This window comes from Nematolebias whitei, chromosome 1 (genome assembly GCF_014905685.2).
Source record: "Nematolebias whitei isolate Nwh7 chromosome 1, NemWhi1, whole genome shotgun sequence".
In the NCBI taxonomy this organism is placed as follows: Eukaryota; Metazoa; Chordata; class Actinopteri; order Cyprinodontiformes; family Rivulidae; genus Nematolebias; species Nematolebias whitei.
Window position 1 is genome coordinate 25344967 of NC_056498.1, and position 21000 is coordinate 25365966.

Here is a 21000-nt window from a genome sequence, read left to right on the forward strand (position 1 = left end):
ATATATATATAAATAAATTGCCATTTGTACAAGTTTCCAAGGAAAAGAGAGATTGCTGTTGTCTGCGTAAAAGTGAGAATGTCTAAAGTTGGACTGTTTGTCTGAGGAATGAGACGGCTGGCTGGGGGTGGGGGGTGCTGTACCTGGGCATCATCAATCAGGATGTCCTTGAAGACTGGCTGTCCTGTGGACTCCCCATTAACCATCTTGACATAGTGCACCTGGTATCCTCGGATCTGACCGTGCTGCTTGGTGGGCACCGGCGAGCGCCAGATCACTTTAATTGATGAAGAGTTGACAGCCTCCACCTCAACTTTACGAGGTGGCCCACTAGGAACTGGAGGAACACCATGGGGATAAAAGAAATAAGGTCAAAATTGTAGAGAACCCCTTCATATTTTTTTATAAAGCCTTGCCCCAAAGCTGTGGTGCAAAATTCTGCAGTGATCAAAAAAGGAGAGAGAAAAAAAGAAAAAAAGGGCACAATTGTGCCGTAAAATGCAACAAGCACTGCATGACATTGATATTTCAACAATGGTAAGGGGAGGAAAAAACAACAGCAAAAACAGGTCTGACGACTGACCTAATCCTGAAACATAGAAAATGAGTAGAGTGGATTTAAAAAACATGGGATAAAAAAATGTGTTTAGCCAAAAAAGGGCTTCAAGGCTTCCAACAGCTTGAAGCACAACAAGAATTTTGGCTAAAAAATAAAGAAAAAAACAAAAGTAAAAATGATTCTCACATGAGTGGAGAAAATTATAAAAACGGCCTTTTAAAAAAAAAAAAAAAAATCTTCCACGTTTTTGTTTTTCCCCACTGTCTTTAACTCGACCGTTTGTCAAGTGTTTAACAAATTTTAAGTTAGATTTCATTTTTAAAAAGTGATTTGAAAAAACACCAAAAAAAAAAAGAAAAAAGACAGCTGGGACTGGAAGGTAAAGGCCGCAATCTAAAAATGCCGTACCATGTGTTGAAATTGAGCAGCGTAAAGGGGCCAAGAGCCAAAAACTGTGCTTTTGTGAGTCGGTTTGTTTGGGTTAAAAAACTAGCGCATCGTCCAGAACGAGGCTGAAAGTATCAGGCGAAGGCAGTCATTTTAGAAGCAGGTGGAGAAGGGGGGTAGAGAAGAAAAGGTTGTTAGTATTTGAAGGGGTAAGTTAAAAAGGGTAGTCTGGATTTGCAGCTGAAGGTTTTTGTTTGTTTCAGCAAACACATACCGTCCTCCTCGGTGCGGACAAGCTGCGGCAGGCTCTCGGGTCCTGCTCCGACATCGGTATGAGCAGTGACCGTCACGCGGTACTCTGTCCATTTTTCCAAGTTTTCCAAAAGGTACTCCGAGTTTTCTGGAGGGATGTCGGAGATTTGACGAGCAGCTGTATCCTCCCCTTCGGTAGTGGCGTACTGGATGGTGTATTGAGTTATGATCCCGTTTTGTAACTCCACAGGGGGCGGCCGCCAACTTACCCGGATGTTGGTGGAGCTGGAGCTATAGCACTTTACGTCCTGAGGCGGGCCGGCAGGGTCTGCTCGGTGCATCGGTTTTTGAAGCAGATGACATATTTTGGTCGTTAAAGTTTGATTGTTGAGGCCATTCAATGAGTTGGGTTTGTTTCAGTTTTTGGTTTGATCAGGATGATGATGATGGAAAAAATTGACCAAACAAAAGGAAAAACAAAAGAAAAAACAAAATCAAATAATATAAAATGATAAAGCACAAGGACTTATGAAGGTAAATAAATATTTTACATCTAAAATAGACTAAAAAGATATATAGACAAACAAAAATATAAACATAATGAATGGAAGACGTTGACTGGAACAAAAAAAAAGACAACTTGACACAATATGTCACCTACCTTTGTCAAGAAAACCAAAATTATAAAGAAAAAGATAAGTTACACACGCCAATTGCTCTTAAGATTCCAAGTAAATTTGTAAATCTGTATTTCAAACGTCTTCAAAAATCTGTCAAATTGAGCATAAAAAAAAAAAATACATGTAGTAGAAATCAGATAAATTTTGCAAGCAGTTACCATCAATCCAAAATCATAAAGGTTGATGCTGTCTCTAGTTCAAAAGTAGAAAAAGACGTTGTATTTGTCACCAACCTTTCCGTAGTCTGTTGGTTTGTGGTAAAAGCCTGATTGTACAACAGAGAACTTCCCAAAGGAGACATGACTGTTTCATTACATTCTGATATCATCGACATGCACTTTTTTTCCTTCTATCTTTAACATCTTCAGAACATAAAATCAGAACACTGGAGCTTTTTATACCCACCTGGTTTCTGCCTCAATCTGTCAGAGCCCTCAGATTTATGCTGTGTTCACAGTCAAATTTAAAATCAGATGTTTTAATTTGTAACCTGCGGTCAAAAGACCACAGAGAGGTTGTTTTACAGTCGACAGCAGATTCCAAATCGACAATCGGGTTTCTTTTTTCCCATAAATCTGAGGTATTTATGGTGAAAATGTCCCTAGCTCTAAAACGGTGGTTCTTTCATTGAGCTTTCTATGATGATGTGACACCAAATCTGGGATTCTGCTGTTTAGCATTAACATCAAAGTAGAATCAAACTGAAAAGTCCATTTGACGTTAAGATAATTGATTACTGTGGCTACATAGAAAGCTCAATCTACATTGTTTTAATCTCCTGCTTCAGTGCAGTGTCAGGAGACAAGAGCGAACCCTCTTTAATTATTAAAAAACTAAGATGTCTCCTTTTATATCAGATATTCAAAACTTTATCATTCATTTTGGCTAAGACTTGTTCCCCCCCAACATAGTAGGAGCGGTTGTTTTTATAACCTTGTCTCCTGACAATGCAGGCAAGTCTGTTTATACTGTCTGAGCAACCCTTCAAGGTGAATGCTTCATGGTCAACCAGACATCCGTACAATTAACTGTTTCACTGCTCGTATCTTGACAATTTTCAAATGCATTAAACGTAGGATAAAAGTTCATTTATCAGGGCTCAGGAAGTCATCACTGAAAATATTTCTTTTTTTGTAGATGTAGCTTCAGAAAATAAATTGAAATGCATTTGAAAATGTGCTTCTTCCTAAAGAGCGTGGACTTGGTCAGATAAGGAAGAAGACCTACGTGTCTGTGGAGTCTCTGCAGAGATCTCGCTGGTGTAAGCTCCGACTCCGTGCTTACTGCGTGCTGCCAGGCGAAAAGTGTAAATAGTGAAGGGCTTCAGGTCCTTCAGCAGGTAAGTTGTTGTGGGTTCAAAGCTGACTCGTTTCTGTGAATTTTTATTTTTTTTTCCATAAAAGCACAGTGTTAGAGTACATAGAATATATAGTGTTCCCCTACCATTATACAAGCGGGAAGCCTCGCCCTGTCAACAAAACCGAGCCCCCCGCCAGCGATCCATAAAAAGCCCAAATGGACGTAAAATTCAAATATTTCCCCTCGTCCACGAATGCACCATATCTAAGCAGCTAATTCTCACAAGCGGTAGTTTGAAAATAAGGTTTAAAAAAACGTCAAAACAAGCACTGAGGTTGAACTTAAAGGAAACAGTTTTTTTTCCTCTTTACTGAGCAGTTACATAAAATATAGTTTTTTTTATTTTTTTTATTGATAGCACAAAATGCCACCTAAACAAGTCACATTCAAGTCCAGCTTACTTAACAAATGATCTGTAAATGTTAAAGTTGTGACTATAATGGAAGACTAAACATTTTTTAACTGTACCCTATTAATGACTAACATCACTTCTTCGGTAATACCACTGCTCTATGTAATAAATAGGACTTGACTTAGGGTCGTAAATTATGTTAAAAAATCCTGACAAGCTTACTGTTTCCTAAAATTTAGATTGCATTATACCAGTAAATAAAGAGGTATGAAACTTTAATGGTGGACATGATGGAACTGAAAAACACTTGCCTCGTCTTTTTCATCTCTCTTTTTGTACAGGAGTTCATATCCGGTGACTTGATTTTCTAGTCCGGTCTGTGCCGGAGCGTTCCATGAAAGTAAAATGCTCGTTTCGGATTTGGCCTCTCCTTTAAAGTCAGTGGGTTGGGAAGGAACTGGAATGAGAGTAAAGAGATCATTTCATTATTCTTAACATTATAAGGTCAGGCTGATTCTGGCAGATCCTGATCATCCCACTCCATGGTGAGTTCAGGTTGATTCCATCTGGACACAGGTATCTGCTGCCCAGGTGTAGGACAAACACTGAAAAACTCATTCATCCCTGAAGCGATCAGGCTTCTCAACGAACAATGATGATTTCTGTACTTTTAATGTCTTGTCTAATATGGATGTTTTGTGTGACTGACTGTGAAACAAATTGCCCCTTGGGGTCAATAAAGATTCTTGAACTTTAACTTGAACTTATGTAGAGTCTGTCCCACTCTCACACATGACTGCTTAGTGGTTGAAGCTTGGAAGCAGCGGGTGTGTGTGTGTGTGTGTGACATGGATGGCCTCCTCAGAGGATGCAGGTGTGCACCGGCAGAAAGGGTGAATAAAAGATTACATTTTCTAACTTTTATACGTAAAAGTGAAACACCATTTCTGATTTCAAAGGACAGCCTGGAGATGTTTGTGTGTTTACAGCCCTTGTTAATATCTGGAAAACACTAATGAAAAACTGTGACTCAAAAAATGTATTTACTGAAATGTTTGTGACACTTTCAAACCTAACTGCTGAATAAATATCAATATACAACTTGCTTCAGTTGTATGATGTTAGCATACCCACCTCCAGTCTTAGCAATGATTTGCAGGTCAGCAGAAAGAGGTCCGTCACCTACAGAAGTATAGGCCAAAACCTTAATGTAGTAGGTCTTATTTGGAACGAGTCCCTGGATGGTGACGAAGTTAGACCCCCGAACAATCTGCTTCTCCCAAAGGTTGACGTGCTGGGTGGGATCCATGGTGTAGTACACTCTGTAGCCCATGATCTGGCCGTTGGGCTCCTCCGGTTCGTCCCACTGGATGACGGCAGTGGTGGCGCTCATCATGTGGCCACGGACCTGCCTTGGCGCCGTGCTGGGAGCCTGCTCTGCTGTTTTGGCCTCTATGCTCTCGCTGGGCGGCCCCCGTCCAATGTTGTTTACTGCCACCACCCGGAACTCGTAGTCAGAGTAAGGGCTGAGGCCGCCCACGCTGTACCGAGTGGTGGCCACGCCATCAATCTCCTTGTACAAGTCCTCGGAGTACTTGGACTTGTGCTGGATGATGTAGTAAGACACTGGTTCAGGATTGCCCGAGTCCCAAGTTAAAGTAATGCTGGTGGCCGTACGCTCGGTCACTATGGGAATACCAGGAGCCTTGGGTAACGCTGGAATGACAAAACATTACATAAATATTAAAATAAATATTTGAAACATACAGCTCTGTGGAAAAGATTTAAAACAGATCTTTTTTCTTTCATATTTTTCTTCTAAGAGCCCAGAGTTTAAGATATTTTAAAGTACTGATCAGTATTTCTTCACATTTTCACGACTCTTTCTCTCAGTTTCAGTATGGTCTTTGTTACGACAGTAGATTGAGCAGTTTGTAACTAAACAAACTGAGGAATGTGGACAAGCGGAAAACAAAACAAGTGTCAGTCCTAAGAATCTATTTAGTGCATATGAACATTTTCAGATAGACAAACCTTTAGGATGGAGGAAAATTAATTGAACACAAATGCAGAATCAGTTCTCAAAGTTCATGCTCAATAATCCAGGTAAAAAAAATCCAACAAAGTCAAGTCAGGTCCTCTGGATTGTTTCTTTTTGCTGAAATGTTTTGTCCTTCATCCAAAGAACTTCATCAGTCCCCTAAGTGGCTTACTCACAAAGTGGACCAACCGGTTTGATCTTTATTAATGAGCATGAACTTTGATTGATGTTTTGAACCACTTTGGCTATGGCTGTCTCAGAGAAGTTGAGGGGGGCTTAAACCATTTTATCACCATCAAACTGGTTGGACCACTGTGTGAGTGTGCTGCTTGTGGGACTGAGTTTGTTGTGGCTCCTCGGACTGATGAAGTCCTTTGGATGCAAGATGAAATGTTTCAACATGAAGAAACCATGCAGAAGACCTGACAACTTTGTTGGGCAGCATCAGTTAGTTGATCATCATGACAAGTGTCCAACTAGCTCTGTTTAACACCTTGGTGCTGTTAACAGACATAACGTAGTATTTTAATAATACTTTATATCTGTCACCTGTTTTATTTGGCATTTTGAACAGACTATTAAAAATTGAAACAATAAATTGTCTTTCTGACAAGTCACTAATAAAAAAGTTAGTTTCTGGTTACCTGCCAGGACTTTTTGGGGATCACTTAGTTGGTGCTAAATTAATATTTTAAGTCTGTCAAACTGTGTTACTTTTATTTCACAGACAACTAAACATTTAAAACGAAAACGCCTTGTATCAAAATTACTAACTAGTACTTGTAGCTAGTTACAAGTTAAAGATCTGATTTAAAACGCAATCTTTATGTTTCGTGTTAAAGGCAACTGGGCATTTTCTTTATAATTAGAGAACTGCAGTGATCTGCTTGATCTTTGCAAGCTGAACTCACATGCAAATCACACTCCTTGCCCTTGAGGATTAGCAAAAAGCAGACCAAGTCCAAACTTTTAGAAAGCCTGAAGATCTGTTGATTAAAAACAAGTTTTTTTAGGTCGGAGGTCTTGAATACAAAGTATAAAGAAATGAAAGATGACTAAGGACAGAACTGTATTCTCCACAGTTGGCATTAAACACTATTGCTGCTGCTGCTGCTGTTGTTGTTGTTAATCTTAGATTCCTCTTTATCACTTTAATAATTAAAGAGGTAAATTTATTGCTTTAATTCCCCACATCGCAGCACACAGCAGGAGATATCAGGGCAATACATTGTATTTATACGCCACCTGAAGTAGGCTACTGGGGGAGCTCCTGCCAGACTGTTATATTGTGACTAATATCACAACGTTATGTCTGAGAAAAACAAAGCTGGGTGTGTGTTTGTGTGTGTGTGCGGCACAGCCCATCCCTTGTGTGCACGTCAACATAGCAGCACCAATCTGGTATATATCTCTGGTACCTTGCAAAGTAGATATGATTACTCTCAGATAAGTACCGTTTCTAGAAGACGCCGAACACCGAGGTGGTTTTGTACCCCAGTGTGCCCCCCTCCTTCCTACATCCAGCTAACGGTGAGCTCGTGGCTTTGCAGTTCTCCGGCTGGGAGATAAGCACTTCACTCCATTCTGAATCTGACATCAAATGAACAGAATCTGGTGCCGGGGTTTGTCCAAAGCTTTGAAGAACCTTTTAAAAACGGTTTGTTGTAGTAGTGAGTCATCTCCTCTTGGACTGTTTCTTTAAAAAGAGCATCCATGCATGTATTCACACTATTAGTAGTTTAAGTATTTAAAGGAAAGTGCTGTACATGAAGTTTACACATGTCTAGATTATGTGCGTTATTACCTCCACCAAGGAGATTATGTTTCCAGTAGCGTCGGTTTGTCTGCTTGTGCACAAGATTTCTCAAAAAGTTAGAAACTGGTTAGAAACTGATTTCCATAGAATTTTCAGGAAATGTTGAGGTTGTCACAAAGAACAATTTATTACATATTGGTGGTGATCTGGATCACCGTCCGGATCCAGGAATTAAAGGAGCTGCTGCAGCTCGATGTGCTACTGACAGACGGAGAAAAATCAGACAAAGACAGAAGAACAGATAGATATCACGCCTCGCTCTGTCTATGTCTGTCGATCTGAACACAGAATGTATGAAGACTGCAGCAGCAGAAGAGACGGCTAAATCCACTGCAGCTCAACACATCGGCTCCATGTTGAGTAGCCCTGGCCTAGTCAAGACCCTACGGTCTTGGTGTCCGCTCTCAGAGTGCTTTAAGTTATAATTAGAAACAAAAAAGACAAAACTTTACCTTTTACTGTTATCTGGGCTACAGCCTCGATCACCCCGAGGGTCGACATGGCCACGCACGTGTAATTGGCCGACTGTCGGACATCCGTGAGCTCCAAGACGTTCCGTCCAATGGGCATGTCGTCCTCCGGAGTCAGATCCTCGGCACCCAGCATCCACTTGACATAAGGCATGGGAGAGCCGACTGCCACACATGTAATATTTACGCTGCCTCCTGGCATTATCTCATTGTCTGTAGGCGGAATGGAGAATCGTGGTGGCACTCGACGCACTGAAAATTATTGACAAAATATAAAGTTATAACAACAAGCAAGAAACAGAACTTAATGGTGAAAACAGATTTCTGCAAAAAAGGGATACTAAACAGGAAAAAATACATACGATTGAGAACAATATCGGAATCATAAATCTTTAAATTGTAGGATAACAATGAAATCACTTTCGCCATTTGAAGCTTATGGTCAAGAAAACACATTTAAAGCACTTTCCATCCAAGACAAAGATGAAGTGGTGAATGAGTCAACACCGACATGAGTGCCATGCACAGAATACTGCATCAGTATTGAAGTGCTGGAGAGTCAGCAGCACTCCAGTTGTAGGCAGAGGAACAACTTTTAGGCTGCACACCTCCAGCTGATGTGAACTGATGTGCCGCATCTCCCAGACTGATAAAACATTAGAGTCGAGCACATAACGGAAAGGAAATGGTGTTTGTGCTTTTTGTAGATTCAGTCTGAAGAGAAACCACCAATGGCTGCCAAATGTGATGCTTTAATACTTCGGAAAAGATTAACAGCAGTGTTTCTCCTACATTACTTGCTTTGGCAGGGCGCTCATCTGTTCTGTGTTTTTTGTCGACGGGGGGGGATTCTCAGGGGAATTTAGGTAAAGGTTTATGGATGTTTATCACCGCTAATGTTACATTAATGCTGAGCTATGTGTGTGAGGAGCAGAGTTCTTTTTCTCTAAAAGAGAAGAACCTGCAGACACCCGACGCTTCTGAGTCGAAGAGACCAATGTCACTGTGCTGATAAGCATTGTAAAAACACTTCCTGCACACTGTCCGGTGCAGATTCTCATGACGGGGCTTTTGAGACATCTGTGTAAACCTGTGTGAACTCTGACCTTGCAAGTAAACTTTAAAAAATCTGCTCCTGTCTTCGTGTGCAACTTCTTTTAAGTAAGCAGAAAAAGAAAGGGTATTTTTAAGTGCGCTGTTTGTACCGACAGTTTTCGAGAGAAGGGAGGGTAGACGGCTCAACATAAGGGAAACGGTGCACTACCTTTTTAGCTAGTATGTCTGTATTGTGGGCCGCTAGCTTAGTGCTATGTCAGTGCTGGCAGTTGTTGGGGGGTTGGTTCGGTAGGCAGGGCGCCCTGCTTGTATAATGGTAGGGGAAATACTGAACAGTGATAACAACCACAAACAAAAATAAGAAAGTAATCATTAAATGTTCTTACAAAACAAAGCAAACCTACAATATGTACATATATACATACTGTATGTACAATAGATATAAAAACGTGTTTTTGCTAACTACTTTGAAAAAGTATTCCAGGAAAGAGGTAAACCAATTTCGAGATTTTCAAGCTTGACAGTGCATAGGATAGACAATTAAATTGCTTAAAAAATGCTTATGATGGGAAAACCATCTTTACTTTAAGAAAAAATATTCTGTGCTTGCAAATAATTAAAACTATGAACGCTAACTGATTCTAATTCCCAGAGTTTCTGCAGGACTACGATACACCCGTTTCTGGTTTTAAAACGTTTTTTTTTGTTGTCATTTTCTCTACAGTTTAAACTCTTCTTAATGCGATGACAGCGACAGTGCCGGGTTTCCTCCTGTCCTACAGAATTAAACGTTTCTATACTTGTTTTGTTGCTGCAAGCTGTCAGTCAGCTGTGTTTGAAGGCAGAAGGAACCAGAAACAACCAAAAGTTTTATGCCAGTGAAAAAAGCTGAAGTCGATTGGAAATTTTTGTCAGATAAGGAAAAGCACACATGGTCATGGTTTTACTGCTAGTGGAGCACTTTCTATCTTTCTTTTTAAGGTAATGCTGTTTTTTATTTGATAAAATCTATGACAGTTAGCACGTGCATCAGTCTAATGAAAACCAGGACCACTACCGAGCAGATAACCCAGCTAATTAACTAGCTAACGCCAGCTTGTCAGAAATAATGTTACTTTACTGAGTGGAAGACGGAGGACAACTCATGCTTTGCATTATAAGTGCTTTTACTTTAGTATAATTATTTCTGTACTTTAATAATGCTATATTTTCATGAAGGCCATAACTATGTGTACCTCTATTAAAAGAGAACTGTTTGCTTTCTCTCTGGAATTTTAGCTTACATTGGTAAGTGTAAAGAATGTTCTTTCACATTCCATTTTTGTATTTGTGCTTCAATATATATGTTAAAAAAAGTCTTAATTTTTCTTTTATTACTGTGAAACCATGGTATTTTGCTCAAGGTTAACATAATACCAAAAGCTCCAACTGGGCCAATGTTTAAGTAGGACCACGATACTTTGTGTGGTTGTAGTTTATGCTTTTTCAAAACCCCATTTTAAATATTCACATGGCTTTCATTTTACAGAACTTCACAGTTTTGCAGAATTGTATAAAATAATTGTGCTTTAAAACCAAAGAGTATATAAAAAAAAACACTTTAATGAACACACATCATTAGCTCCAGTGTATACACATTTATGTGACTCTTATTCATATAAAGAAAATATAAATAAAACTAAACCTTATTTAAACCTAAAAAAGATTGTTAAACTTTGTAGTGAATTTAAATATATAACCTTATCGACACAAGCAATGGCTCAGGGTCTTTAGTATGGGGATAAGTTTGTCATGCATCCAAGAACAATATGTGAAAAACGGGGTGAAAATGGAAGAATAGGACTACGGGGCAAAATAAGTGTGAGAGGAAAGAAATGGCACATGGCTCCCAAAACTATTAGTTTATACAGCTAGCATAAGCTAATACTAACTGCATCAGGCTAACATAAATAAACGCCAACTGTCTCAGGCTAGAATATGTGAAAGTTAACTGCATAGGGTCAACATAAGCAAATGCTATCTTTGTTAGGCAAGCATAAATGAATGCTAACTGTATCAGGCTAACAGAAGCAAATGCTATTGGCATCAGGCTAAGTGAACGCTAACTACACAAAGCTAACATAAGCAAATGCTATCTGTGTTTAGCTAGAAAAAGTGAATACTAACTGTACAAGACTAACAGTGTATGGCTAGCATAGGTTAAAGCTAAATGCATAAGGCTAACATAAGCAACTGTTAGATATAAGTATCAAAAGCTAATCTTGGAAGCACAATTTAAAAAATGATAAAAAAAATAAAATAAAAAAAAGCCTAATAATTTGTTTTGTTTGTTTACTTTTTATTTGGGATTTGTCCAAAAAAAAAAAAAGTTGGGCTACTGGAGCTACAAAATACTGTTAATACAACTCAAATAGAGGGATGGGTTTCTAATGTATTCAGTACTACTGCTTGTAGTATTCAAAATTGTACTGTTGGGTTAGAGCATTTATTTTGGAAATACTTGGAAAAACTAAAAATAAACTGATTATTTTCACCCATCACCAATTATTTCACCCTCTTTTACAACATTTAATAGTGTGTAATTTTAAAGTGGAGGTGTTGACTTGTAACAAAAGCATGCACTTCCTGCTGCTAACTCACAAAGCTCATTCTGTTGAGCAGGCAGCTGCTCTCCAGAGAGGGAAATCCAAGGGAACTGCTTGCATTATTAAATACACCGTTTCTCCCACTCAATATTTAATTAATATCCAATTGGATCCCGTTCCCCACAGACATAATATTATCCTGCTCATTTAAATATCATTACGTTTGTCAAGACTTGCAGATAAGACTCTAAATGCATCGTTCTTTCATGGCTGCAAGTAGAAGCATCCTCATCAAAGGAAATGTGTAATCTCTGCAGGCGAGGTTGTTTTTACAGCTTGACTCTTGACTTTAGTGCCAATTACAACAAAGGAAAGATCTTTCCTAAACACGCTATAAAAATGAGATGAAAAGAGCACGTCAAGGATAGTGTTACAGTAGTGATGCCTAAATATTTGAAAGCGAAAAAAAAAAAATGCATGTTTTTGTTTCCTTTTCAGTCTTCCATCCCTACTGGCATGATTATCTGCAAGTCATCTGGGAATTTAAACAAGCAGGAGCACCGACAGGGTAAAGGGTTGGAAAAGGGATGTGGATGGGTCGAACAATAACAGGGGGACCATGCAAATAAGATTGTCAGACAGATGCAAATATCACCCAACATCAAAGATGCAAACATGCACCAGCTGTAGGTTAAACAGTCCAGCATTCAAAGATCAGGGGCTGCTTCAATAGATACTGAATGTACAACAACGGAAGACATAATTATGGCTAAGAGCAAAAACAATAGAACAAAAAAGAAACATTTGTGCCCAAGTTTCAGCAACACTGAGATGTAATGGTTTGTGACAAACAGTTGAACCTGACAGTATATACAACATACGTACTTTTAAATGTTTGTGTTCAAAGAGTAAAAACACACCAACCTTCTCGTAGCTCTGAAGGATGTAGGGGTTTTGTTGCGCAACAAAATGAAATAAGGAAAGGAGAAAAACAAGGGAAACACAGAGAGTAAAAAGGCCATTTTTTATAGTGATTGAATGCTACGTAAATAATCCGAAGAACCTTTAGTTCCTTGGGTGCAGGGAGCCCCATGCTCCCTGACCTCTGGTTTATGGAGCAAGGTTGACACTCGTCAAACATTCATTTACTAATAACGTTTGGCCAAATCCTGTCCAAGACTCGACTTAGAATGGTGTGGTTTTTGCTGTCTTACATATGTTTTAAAGTCTGTATTAGGAACTGGTTGGTAGAAAGGGATATAAAATACATTAGTCATCATGAAGTGTTGGTAATAAACTGTAAGTGTAGCTAAACCAGAGCAAAAGCTAATTTTACTTGAGCAGAAAAAAATGCTATTGTAAAATCACACCACTACATAAACTTGATAATCGCAACCAAAAGCTAGTGTGATTACAAGCCAGTTTTAAATGTGGTGTACAAAATTTTGTAATATAATCAAATAATTGTGCTGCACTTCAATTTGTTTTAACAATACCATTATCAGTTACAAAAGTAATGAGATTAAAGCTGTCGTAGACTAAATCCAAGGGGAGAAAAAGAAGTGAGATTGGGCTCTGATGGAGGAGGTGCTGTCCACCATTTACCACCTCCAGCAGTCAGGTTTTAAAAGCAATTAGTAGATAAACGCAGCAAGCAGTCTCGTCACTGGTGTTAAGACTCAGGATAATTAACGGAAAAGGCCAGTAACACACCACAGAGCAGATACTGTAGGTTCAAACCAGTGCAGGTAAGTCAAGTGCGAGGAACAGAAAATAAACTGTAATAAATCATACTTACAACGGTCTCACAGGACACGGGCCTGGCAGAGACTATTTGTTGATTTAAACATTCCTCGGATTTTAAGGTTCATGTTCTAATAAAGTTTGGCGGTGTTGATACAAGCACTTCCTACCTCTGACGTATAGATTTGCCGGTGCTGAGTAGCGGGTTCCATCGCTGTTGGTCGCCACACATTCATACTTCCCCTGATCGGATTCTTCGCTTTGCTCAATTTGGAGGGCTCCTGGTTGGGAATAACAAATGGCAGTAACAAAATGTGTGCGGTTAAAGTTTTACCATTACCGGCAAGTAAAAATAAAAAGCAACAAGCTGGTTCAACCTCAAGGGCGCTGGTGTTAGCCCCGCACTTATTTTTACGTTTGCATTTTCCTGTCATGTCTTAGCAGTCAGGGAAATTTAAGTACTTGTTTTTTAAAGAATCTCCAATCCCGAATAAATAAAACATTAGTTTTTAATTCTAAAAACACTACAATTTAGACAATCACATCTTGATTACCTGGCTAGCATATTGGGATAAAAATGGGAGATTATACAACCCTACTTTAGATTTTAAAAGTGGCAACTGAACCATGCAAGACATTTCAATACAAAGCTAAATAAGCAAAAAGAAAATAGTAAAATAAATACAAATTAAATACTGTACATCACATTTGCCTTATTGATAACCTCTTTTGACGGAAAAAATAAAACATTACGAAATCACGAAATTACGTGATGGAAAGACACTCATCCTCTCGCCAATGGTAACAAAAATAATTTTTACTTTGACGAAGAAGGGCAAGCCTATCAATATACAACATGTCACTGGACCGGTCAATATGGGGATGAGTGATACTGCTTTAGGGAAACATGGATCAAACAAAAGAGGTTTACAATATAAGAAATCAGCGTAACAAGGGAGGACAATTAAAAAAATAAAAATAAATTTAGGTATGACTTTAGCATGTTCAATCACAGATCAGTTGTAATATTCAGCCTACAGAATAATTTTGCACTTCGCCAAAGTGTAGCTTTCAAAAAAAAAAAAAAAAAAAAAGCAGCGTATACAAAAAAATTTGAAAAATGCTGCTTAGGTATCTGGAAAAAAAAACGTAATTCAAGTATCACGTAAAGCAAAACCAACATATAACCCTCTGACAAAAGTTTTTGACATGCAAATCTTGGCAAGAAATGTATGTCGACACAACTTACAACCTTCTGACAACCCTTAGCTGAAAAATAAAATGCAATTGTATTAGAAGACAAAATTCAAAATATGGCCTGAGCCAACAAGAAAGCAACCAACCACTGCTTTAGCTTGTGAAAGCTACAAAAGACACCCATAAAAAATCCACCAATGGGATCAGCAGTGTGGTGTCACATGACCCAGAGAAAAAAAAGGCTTTATGCATCAACAATTCTCCAGCTCCATGTCACATGGCAAAAATGAGCCAATCAGGTCCTCGCCAGACTCTACAGTTTGCCTTCCCAAACCCTGAAGAAAAAAATAAAAAAATGTCAAAAAGTAAAATAGTTTCCAAACCCAAGAAAAGTAAGAAAAATAGGTGAAAGAGGTAAAAAAAAAGCACCGTAAGAAACTTTATCAAAAAAGTGGTTGTTTGGGCTTTTTTGTAGAGGTACAGGAGAGGAAAGCAAATAGAAGAAATGGTAGGAAAAAAAAGTAATTTGCAAAGATAGAAAGAGCTTTTTGGGAGAAAAAAGCACAAGAGAGACAATGTCGTCTTCAGCATGTCTGCGTGATTCCACAGCATCTGTGTATATTTTTAGTGCTGAACAAGAAACAGCTAAGGGGGGGAAAAATGCTTGGTTGTTTTAGTTGGACAAGAAGAGGGACACATGGTTTGCTATGGCCAAAAAGAAAACAAAAATGAACGTAAAAATATCGTCTAAAAAAATAATTGTCATTGTATATGCTTATTTGAGGCCAAGGCAAGCATATCACAACTGAGCTAAATGGGCTTCTTTAAAACAAGAACACAAAGGAGTAAATAAGGCATAGACAACGTGATGAAATACAATATTAGTCAACAAAACAGGACAAATAAGGAGGATGGTCCATACGAACGTAATGGGATTCGGTCTTTGTAAACGGGACAAAAATGGAGGTGATTCAGGTGAACGGATGGGTTGACAGCAAGAATGAACTTGTATTATTTTCATTCTGTGAACGTCAGTTCAGCACTCTTACCTCTTATTGGTGTACCACCTGGGTGGATAATATGAATGCAAATAAGATTAGAAAGAAGAAGCATTAGTACGAGTAGATAGAGGCTGGGGGCTTTGGAAGAAGAATTAAAATTAGGTTTAACAGGGTACGTAAATAAAGATACTACAGGAAAGAGAAAAGAGAAATAGAGCACTTTCTTCTGGCAAATAAAGACAGGATTCATCATTAAAAAACTTCATTAGTCAGAGGACTTGTACATTGGTGTACCACAGGGGGTGGAGGGGAGGTGCCGTGTTTTTGGAAGTGGCAATGGCTTCTGAAGACCATCTACTGAAGGAAAAGACTTTCAGGACTCTTATATATGAGAGCAGAGCTGGTCACCTCCCTAAATCTCCAACTTTTTATACCTAAGGTGCTGGTGTTAAAAAAAATCAAGTGCTGGATCAGTGAGTGGGAACAAACGTGAGAAACATGAGATTATTACTCAGGTCAGTATACAAAGAAGTACTTGGCTGAAGCTTTAGTGGTTAAACATCTCAATATAATGTGGTCATATAGCTGGCTGTGTTAAGACACTTGAACACTGGGGGGTGAGGGGAACAGTGTGTGTTTCTCTAGCCCTGAAACTAAGCTATCTGTTAGTAAAATGCATGCCATGCATTTTAATAGTTGTTGAAACATGAAAATTAGTGGGGGGGTGATGTGTGCTTCAGAGCTAAGCACTTACCAAAGGATTCTGTAGATTTAAAAATATAGAGAGAAGAAAGACAGCATAAGAATTGGATTATAGTCTTTAGGTACGTTTAGTTAACAAAGGTTTCGTTAATGCTTTAGCAACTGTACGCGAGTCAAAGCCGCATGTTAGAAAACTGAGGTTAATTTGACACAGTCTTACTTGAAACAAGTCAGTGAGGAAGTGAGGTTAAACATGATGACTCAACAAAGAAATCAGTGAAGACAGGCGGTCAAACACACAAGACTTCAACATTTTAAAAGGACGATGCAAATCCTTTGAAGTGGGGTTTATGGAGAGGTTATGAACACGTATCTCTTACCTTTAGTAGATGGCTCATTTTGTGGAAAAACAATTGAATTTTGACCAGATTTACAAAGCTAATGGCTAGTCCAAATGGGGCCAAGACCAAAGTGTGTCGCTGCTTTCTTAGTAGTTTGTGCAAACTATGTTCTGTTATTGGTATTTTACGTCACAAAATAACAAACGACGTAAAGCTTGACCGTTGACAGATTTATTTAAACAATCGTAACAAAATCCCAGCAACTCTAGAAAGCAGGGAAAACTCAGGGGATTAGAACACTGATCCACTGATTAAAAGATGGTCTCTCTGAGATTTGACGTGTACATGTATTAATGAAAATATTCTAGTACCGTTGAGTAGGGGAGTGGTGGTGCAGAGGTTAGAGAAGGTGGGCCTGTGATCGGAAGATCACTGGTTCAACTGGTACCAACAACATTAAAATGTGGGTGGGATAGGTGAAGCACCCACACCTGCCTCCACCCTCATTTGCCCCACTCTGGGCCCTTGAGCAAGGCCCTTACCCCCACCATCTGCTACCCCGGGCTGCCCTAGATAGCAGCTCCCTGCTCCACACACAGGGCTATGGTGGTAGTTGCATCAGGAAGAGCATCCGGCGTAAAAACAATTGTCAAGTCTTTGTACGACTTAGTTCGGTGTAGCGACCCCTGAAGAAAGGAGCAGCCGAAAGAAGAAAAATTCTAGTATCAGCGAGTCCATGTTCTGCTTTTACACTGTACTGTGTCCTTTGGCTATGGTGGTTTTTTGGTATCTGATGGTATACATTATTAGGAATGATTGATGTATGCTTGTATTGTAGGCTAGAGTATACTACACCTGAGTGTTCCGTGTGACTGAAATATCTCTTGAAATTTCAGGATTTACTCAGGGAAAAATCAAATGTCATGTTGGGAACCCTACTTAATGTGGGTTGACATGGTACAAACCGTGCTGAAATTTGGATCACTGTCTGACAGCAACACTAGCTATGTTTACATGTGCAAAAATCTTTGACTGGATTGAAATGTTTTCAGATTAAATAATCAAAATGTATCGTTTACATGAGCACAGTCCGTTCAAGACGAGCGTTTACATGCAGCGGGCTTTGTTCTGAACAGCAGTACTGACATGCGCAGTGTGGTAAACTCTCCTTAAAAAAAACACAGAAAAAGAAGTTCTACTTCCAGGATGAACGTAAACAAACCTGAGCGCCAAAAATGGACCTGCGACAGGTTTTACTGATGGTGGAGACGTTGCTGCACTCCCTGACTGAGCTACAGGTAATACAGATCATTTAGCTCTTTCAAAGTTTTTAGTAGAAATGTTGTGTCGCTCACCGACCAGTGTTGCTTCCCCGACATGCTAATATTATTAGCATTAGCCAGGCGGAAATACGTGAGACAGACATAGGTTGCACATGCGCAGTCAGGTCAGTTTTCCACGATCGGAATAAAACGATCAGATTAAGTGTTTATATGCACACTGTTCAGATTGTGAATCGGCATAAACCACCCCTCTCATTCTGATTACAAATTCTTTCGGATCGAGCTGAAATAATCCGAATGGGGCGTTTACATGACGCATTTTTATTCTCAATGGCCGTTTAATCCGATTACTTATGTCCATGTAAACATAGCTAGTAAAACCTGTATTTCCTGAGACAGTATCTCACTGCTGTGACTAGTGGACAAAGGACCACCATGAGTGAGTCTCCTAAACGTCTCAAAATGTTTGCAGGGGTTTTCAATTTATTTGCATGAGTTGCAGAGGCTCACAATCTTGTTACCTGTCTTTTGAACATATTTAATGTTTTATTATTTGACATTTCTTCTTTTAAAAGACAAATATGTTGCAGGCATCTCAGATTCTTCTAAATTTACTTCCCCTAACCCTAGAGTGTACTTTGACACATCTTGTGACAGAAAACATCAGAGCGTTCAGGCTAAATCTGCCTATTTATTTCAAAAGTGTACTCCAGTAAATTAAATCCTAAACAGGGTTGCTGCCAAACTGGATACAAAGCAAGCCAAGGTGGGTACAATGTGGGCAAGAAAAAAATGTGTGCAGCCTAGAATACAATTTTATAACCCGTACGTATTGTGATTTTGAAAACGTTGCTGTGTAAAACATAGCTGCAAGGTCACAAACACTCAGCAATCAGTGAGACTGCAACAAAACATTTTGCCTATTTTCTCACAGTTTTCTTGGACTAGTTGCCGCCTAGTCTCCAACAATCACAGCTCAGCGAGATAAACGTATTTGTTTTCTTTAAAGCAGTAATCAGCCACAGATAACACAACATTGCACACTGGCTTTGTTTCCACAAACATACATTTTCATAATATAAAACGTTACAGTTTTATCAACTTTAACACCATCATCAGCTTAACGCTACATGGATATAACGGGGCAATGCTACACTGACGTCGACATAAAGGTCTAAAAACGTGTTCACGTGAAATACTATAAAATATTTAAGCCTAAAACTATTTTTAGAAGGCAGCAATCCACTTTGTTGCTGGTCCTGCTCAGACTAGCTCTGTAAATCTAGTCAAAAATACATTATTTCCTCAATCTGAGGTCATTCCAAGAGCTATCCAACACAGGTAACATACTGACCGCTCATAACCTTTTCACAAATCCCTTCTTAATAAAATCCAATTTATTTACTTAAAAAATATGCACTGCAGTTTGGCTTTCTCTGTCACATAAAGCTGCTAGCAAAATTTTAAGAAAACAGAGTAATTTTTATGCTAAAATAATAAAATTAAATTTAAGATTTTGGTGCAGAGGAACTTATTAAGGTGTGTGGCAGGCAAAAAAAAAAGCTGGCATCTAAATATTAAGAAGGGCTTGCAAAAAATGAAGCTACAGGGGACAAGCTTTATGATTTTTTTTTTTTTTGGTACTACTGTGGCTGATTAAAATTAAACAACTTTTCTTCAACCTAAAAATGTACCCGAACAAAAACATAATTTTCTATTCAAAGACTGCTTCAAAGAAGGGAAAAAAATATTTACAGTTCTGCATTCTTTTATCTTAAAACCATGGATTTAGAATTAAATTAAATGTTGAATATTAAAGCATAAAGACATAAATGGAGAAAATGGTTCTAAAAGGCACTGCATCAATGCAGGGGAAAGTAAACCAACATAAAGAGCAAGCAGAAATTATTGTAGAAAGTCACAGCGGTGAGCAATGAGGGCAGAAGTTAGAGCAGAAGCCAGCAAAAGACAGGAGGGGAACAGTTCCAGTAGCCCATGAAAACACTGGAAGACAAAGGGAGACACACAGAGACAGCTGGAGTGTAGAGGACAGGAAACAGTAGAAACAATGCCATTACCTATAAAATTAAAAGCCAAATGAGAAGTTAAATCATGGCAGGAAGAAGAAGATGAAAGAACAGAGGATGTGGGGAGCAGATCAGAGACTCCCCTGTTTAGTAAGTGAGTTTCAGCAGAGGACCTACCTGATCTGAGCTGTTTAATGCGCCCGTTGTTGTTGGTGGTGTTGACAGGGAGGAAGTCTTTGAACCAGGCAATGTCTGGGTCAGGGTTGCCGCTGGCGGCGCAGAGCATGGTGGCGGTGCGCGTTCGCTCCACCACTTTCAACTGTGGGCCCATGTCTATGGTGGGGAAACCAGGGGGCAACTGTTCCTCTGCAAACAGGTCGGAGACACGGTGGCACATGTCACAGTGGGAAGGTTTGGGGTCTTAATGAAACCCTGTGCAAGTTCAATGGAAAAACAGACTAGCACATATGTCAAACTCAAGAGCCACGGGCCAAATCAGATCCCCCGAGATGAGAATTTCAATGTAAAATATTGTATCTCTTCTAATTTATTCTTTAACAAACTGATAAATACATCATTTAGTTTAGACTTCTCTTGCCAGCTGGCTAACTTTGAATCCAGAAAGACTGCTGGATCATTCTGTCATTACTGATTCTGATGTGGAAAGAGTAACAGAACGTCAGGTGAGACAGATCAAACTCTTGTTCATGAACCTGCAACCAAGAAAAGATATCCGGTATCTGACTCGAGTTAATGTTTCAGCTGAAAGTGGCCCATGGCTCAGACCACGTTTTTAAATGTTGGCTCCTTTTGGTAACTGAGTTCGATACTCGTACGAGAGGAATAAAAATACTAAGGAATAAAAATATCTACTACACGTAAAAGGAAATGTGAGGACACAGGAGAAACTAGCTTTATGCTAGTATGTAAATACTTGTATCAGTAAATCAGTGTGTAAGCAGTGTAATATGCAAATTAACAGAAGTGACTGGAAAACTAATTCATACATCTGTTTAATTAACTTTTTTTTCCCCATGTAGCTCTAATTATTTAATTTGTTAGGTCAGTTTACTGAAATGTAATTGTGAGATGTCTAAAACTCTGGTATAAATATAACTATATGCTTTTTGACAACTTCAGAAGCCAAAA

At 39.0% G+C, this 21000-nt stretch overlaps 1 protein-coding gene across 1 annotated transcript in view; it reads right to left on the reverse strand.

Annotated features, from left to right (window-relative positions):
• The window catches only part of LOC119420863 (receptor-type tyrosine-protein phosphatase S), a 167108-nt gene that overhangs the window by 5918 nt on the left and 140190 nt on the right, over positions 1-21000 (reverse strand). The window contains exons 5-13 of the mRNA XM_037688615.1: positions 20029-20217; positions 16253-16261; positions 15547-15564; positions 13471-13581; positions 12482-12493; positions 7899-8168; positions 4724-5305; positions 3901-4046; positions 3106-3250 (exon numbers count right to left, since the gene is read on the reverse strand). Of these exons, the coding sequence (XP_037544543.1) occupies positions 3106-3250; positions 3901-4046; positions 4724-5305; positions 7899-8168; positions 12482-12493; positions 13471-13581; positions 15547-15564; positions 16253-16261; positions 20029-20217 (1482 nt within the window). The remainder of the gene's footprint in view (positions 1-3105; positions 3251-3900; positions 4047-4723; positions 5306-7898; positions 8169-12481; positions 12494-13470; positions 13582-15546; positions 15565-16252; positions 16262-20028; positions 20218-21000) is intronic.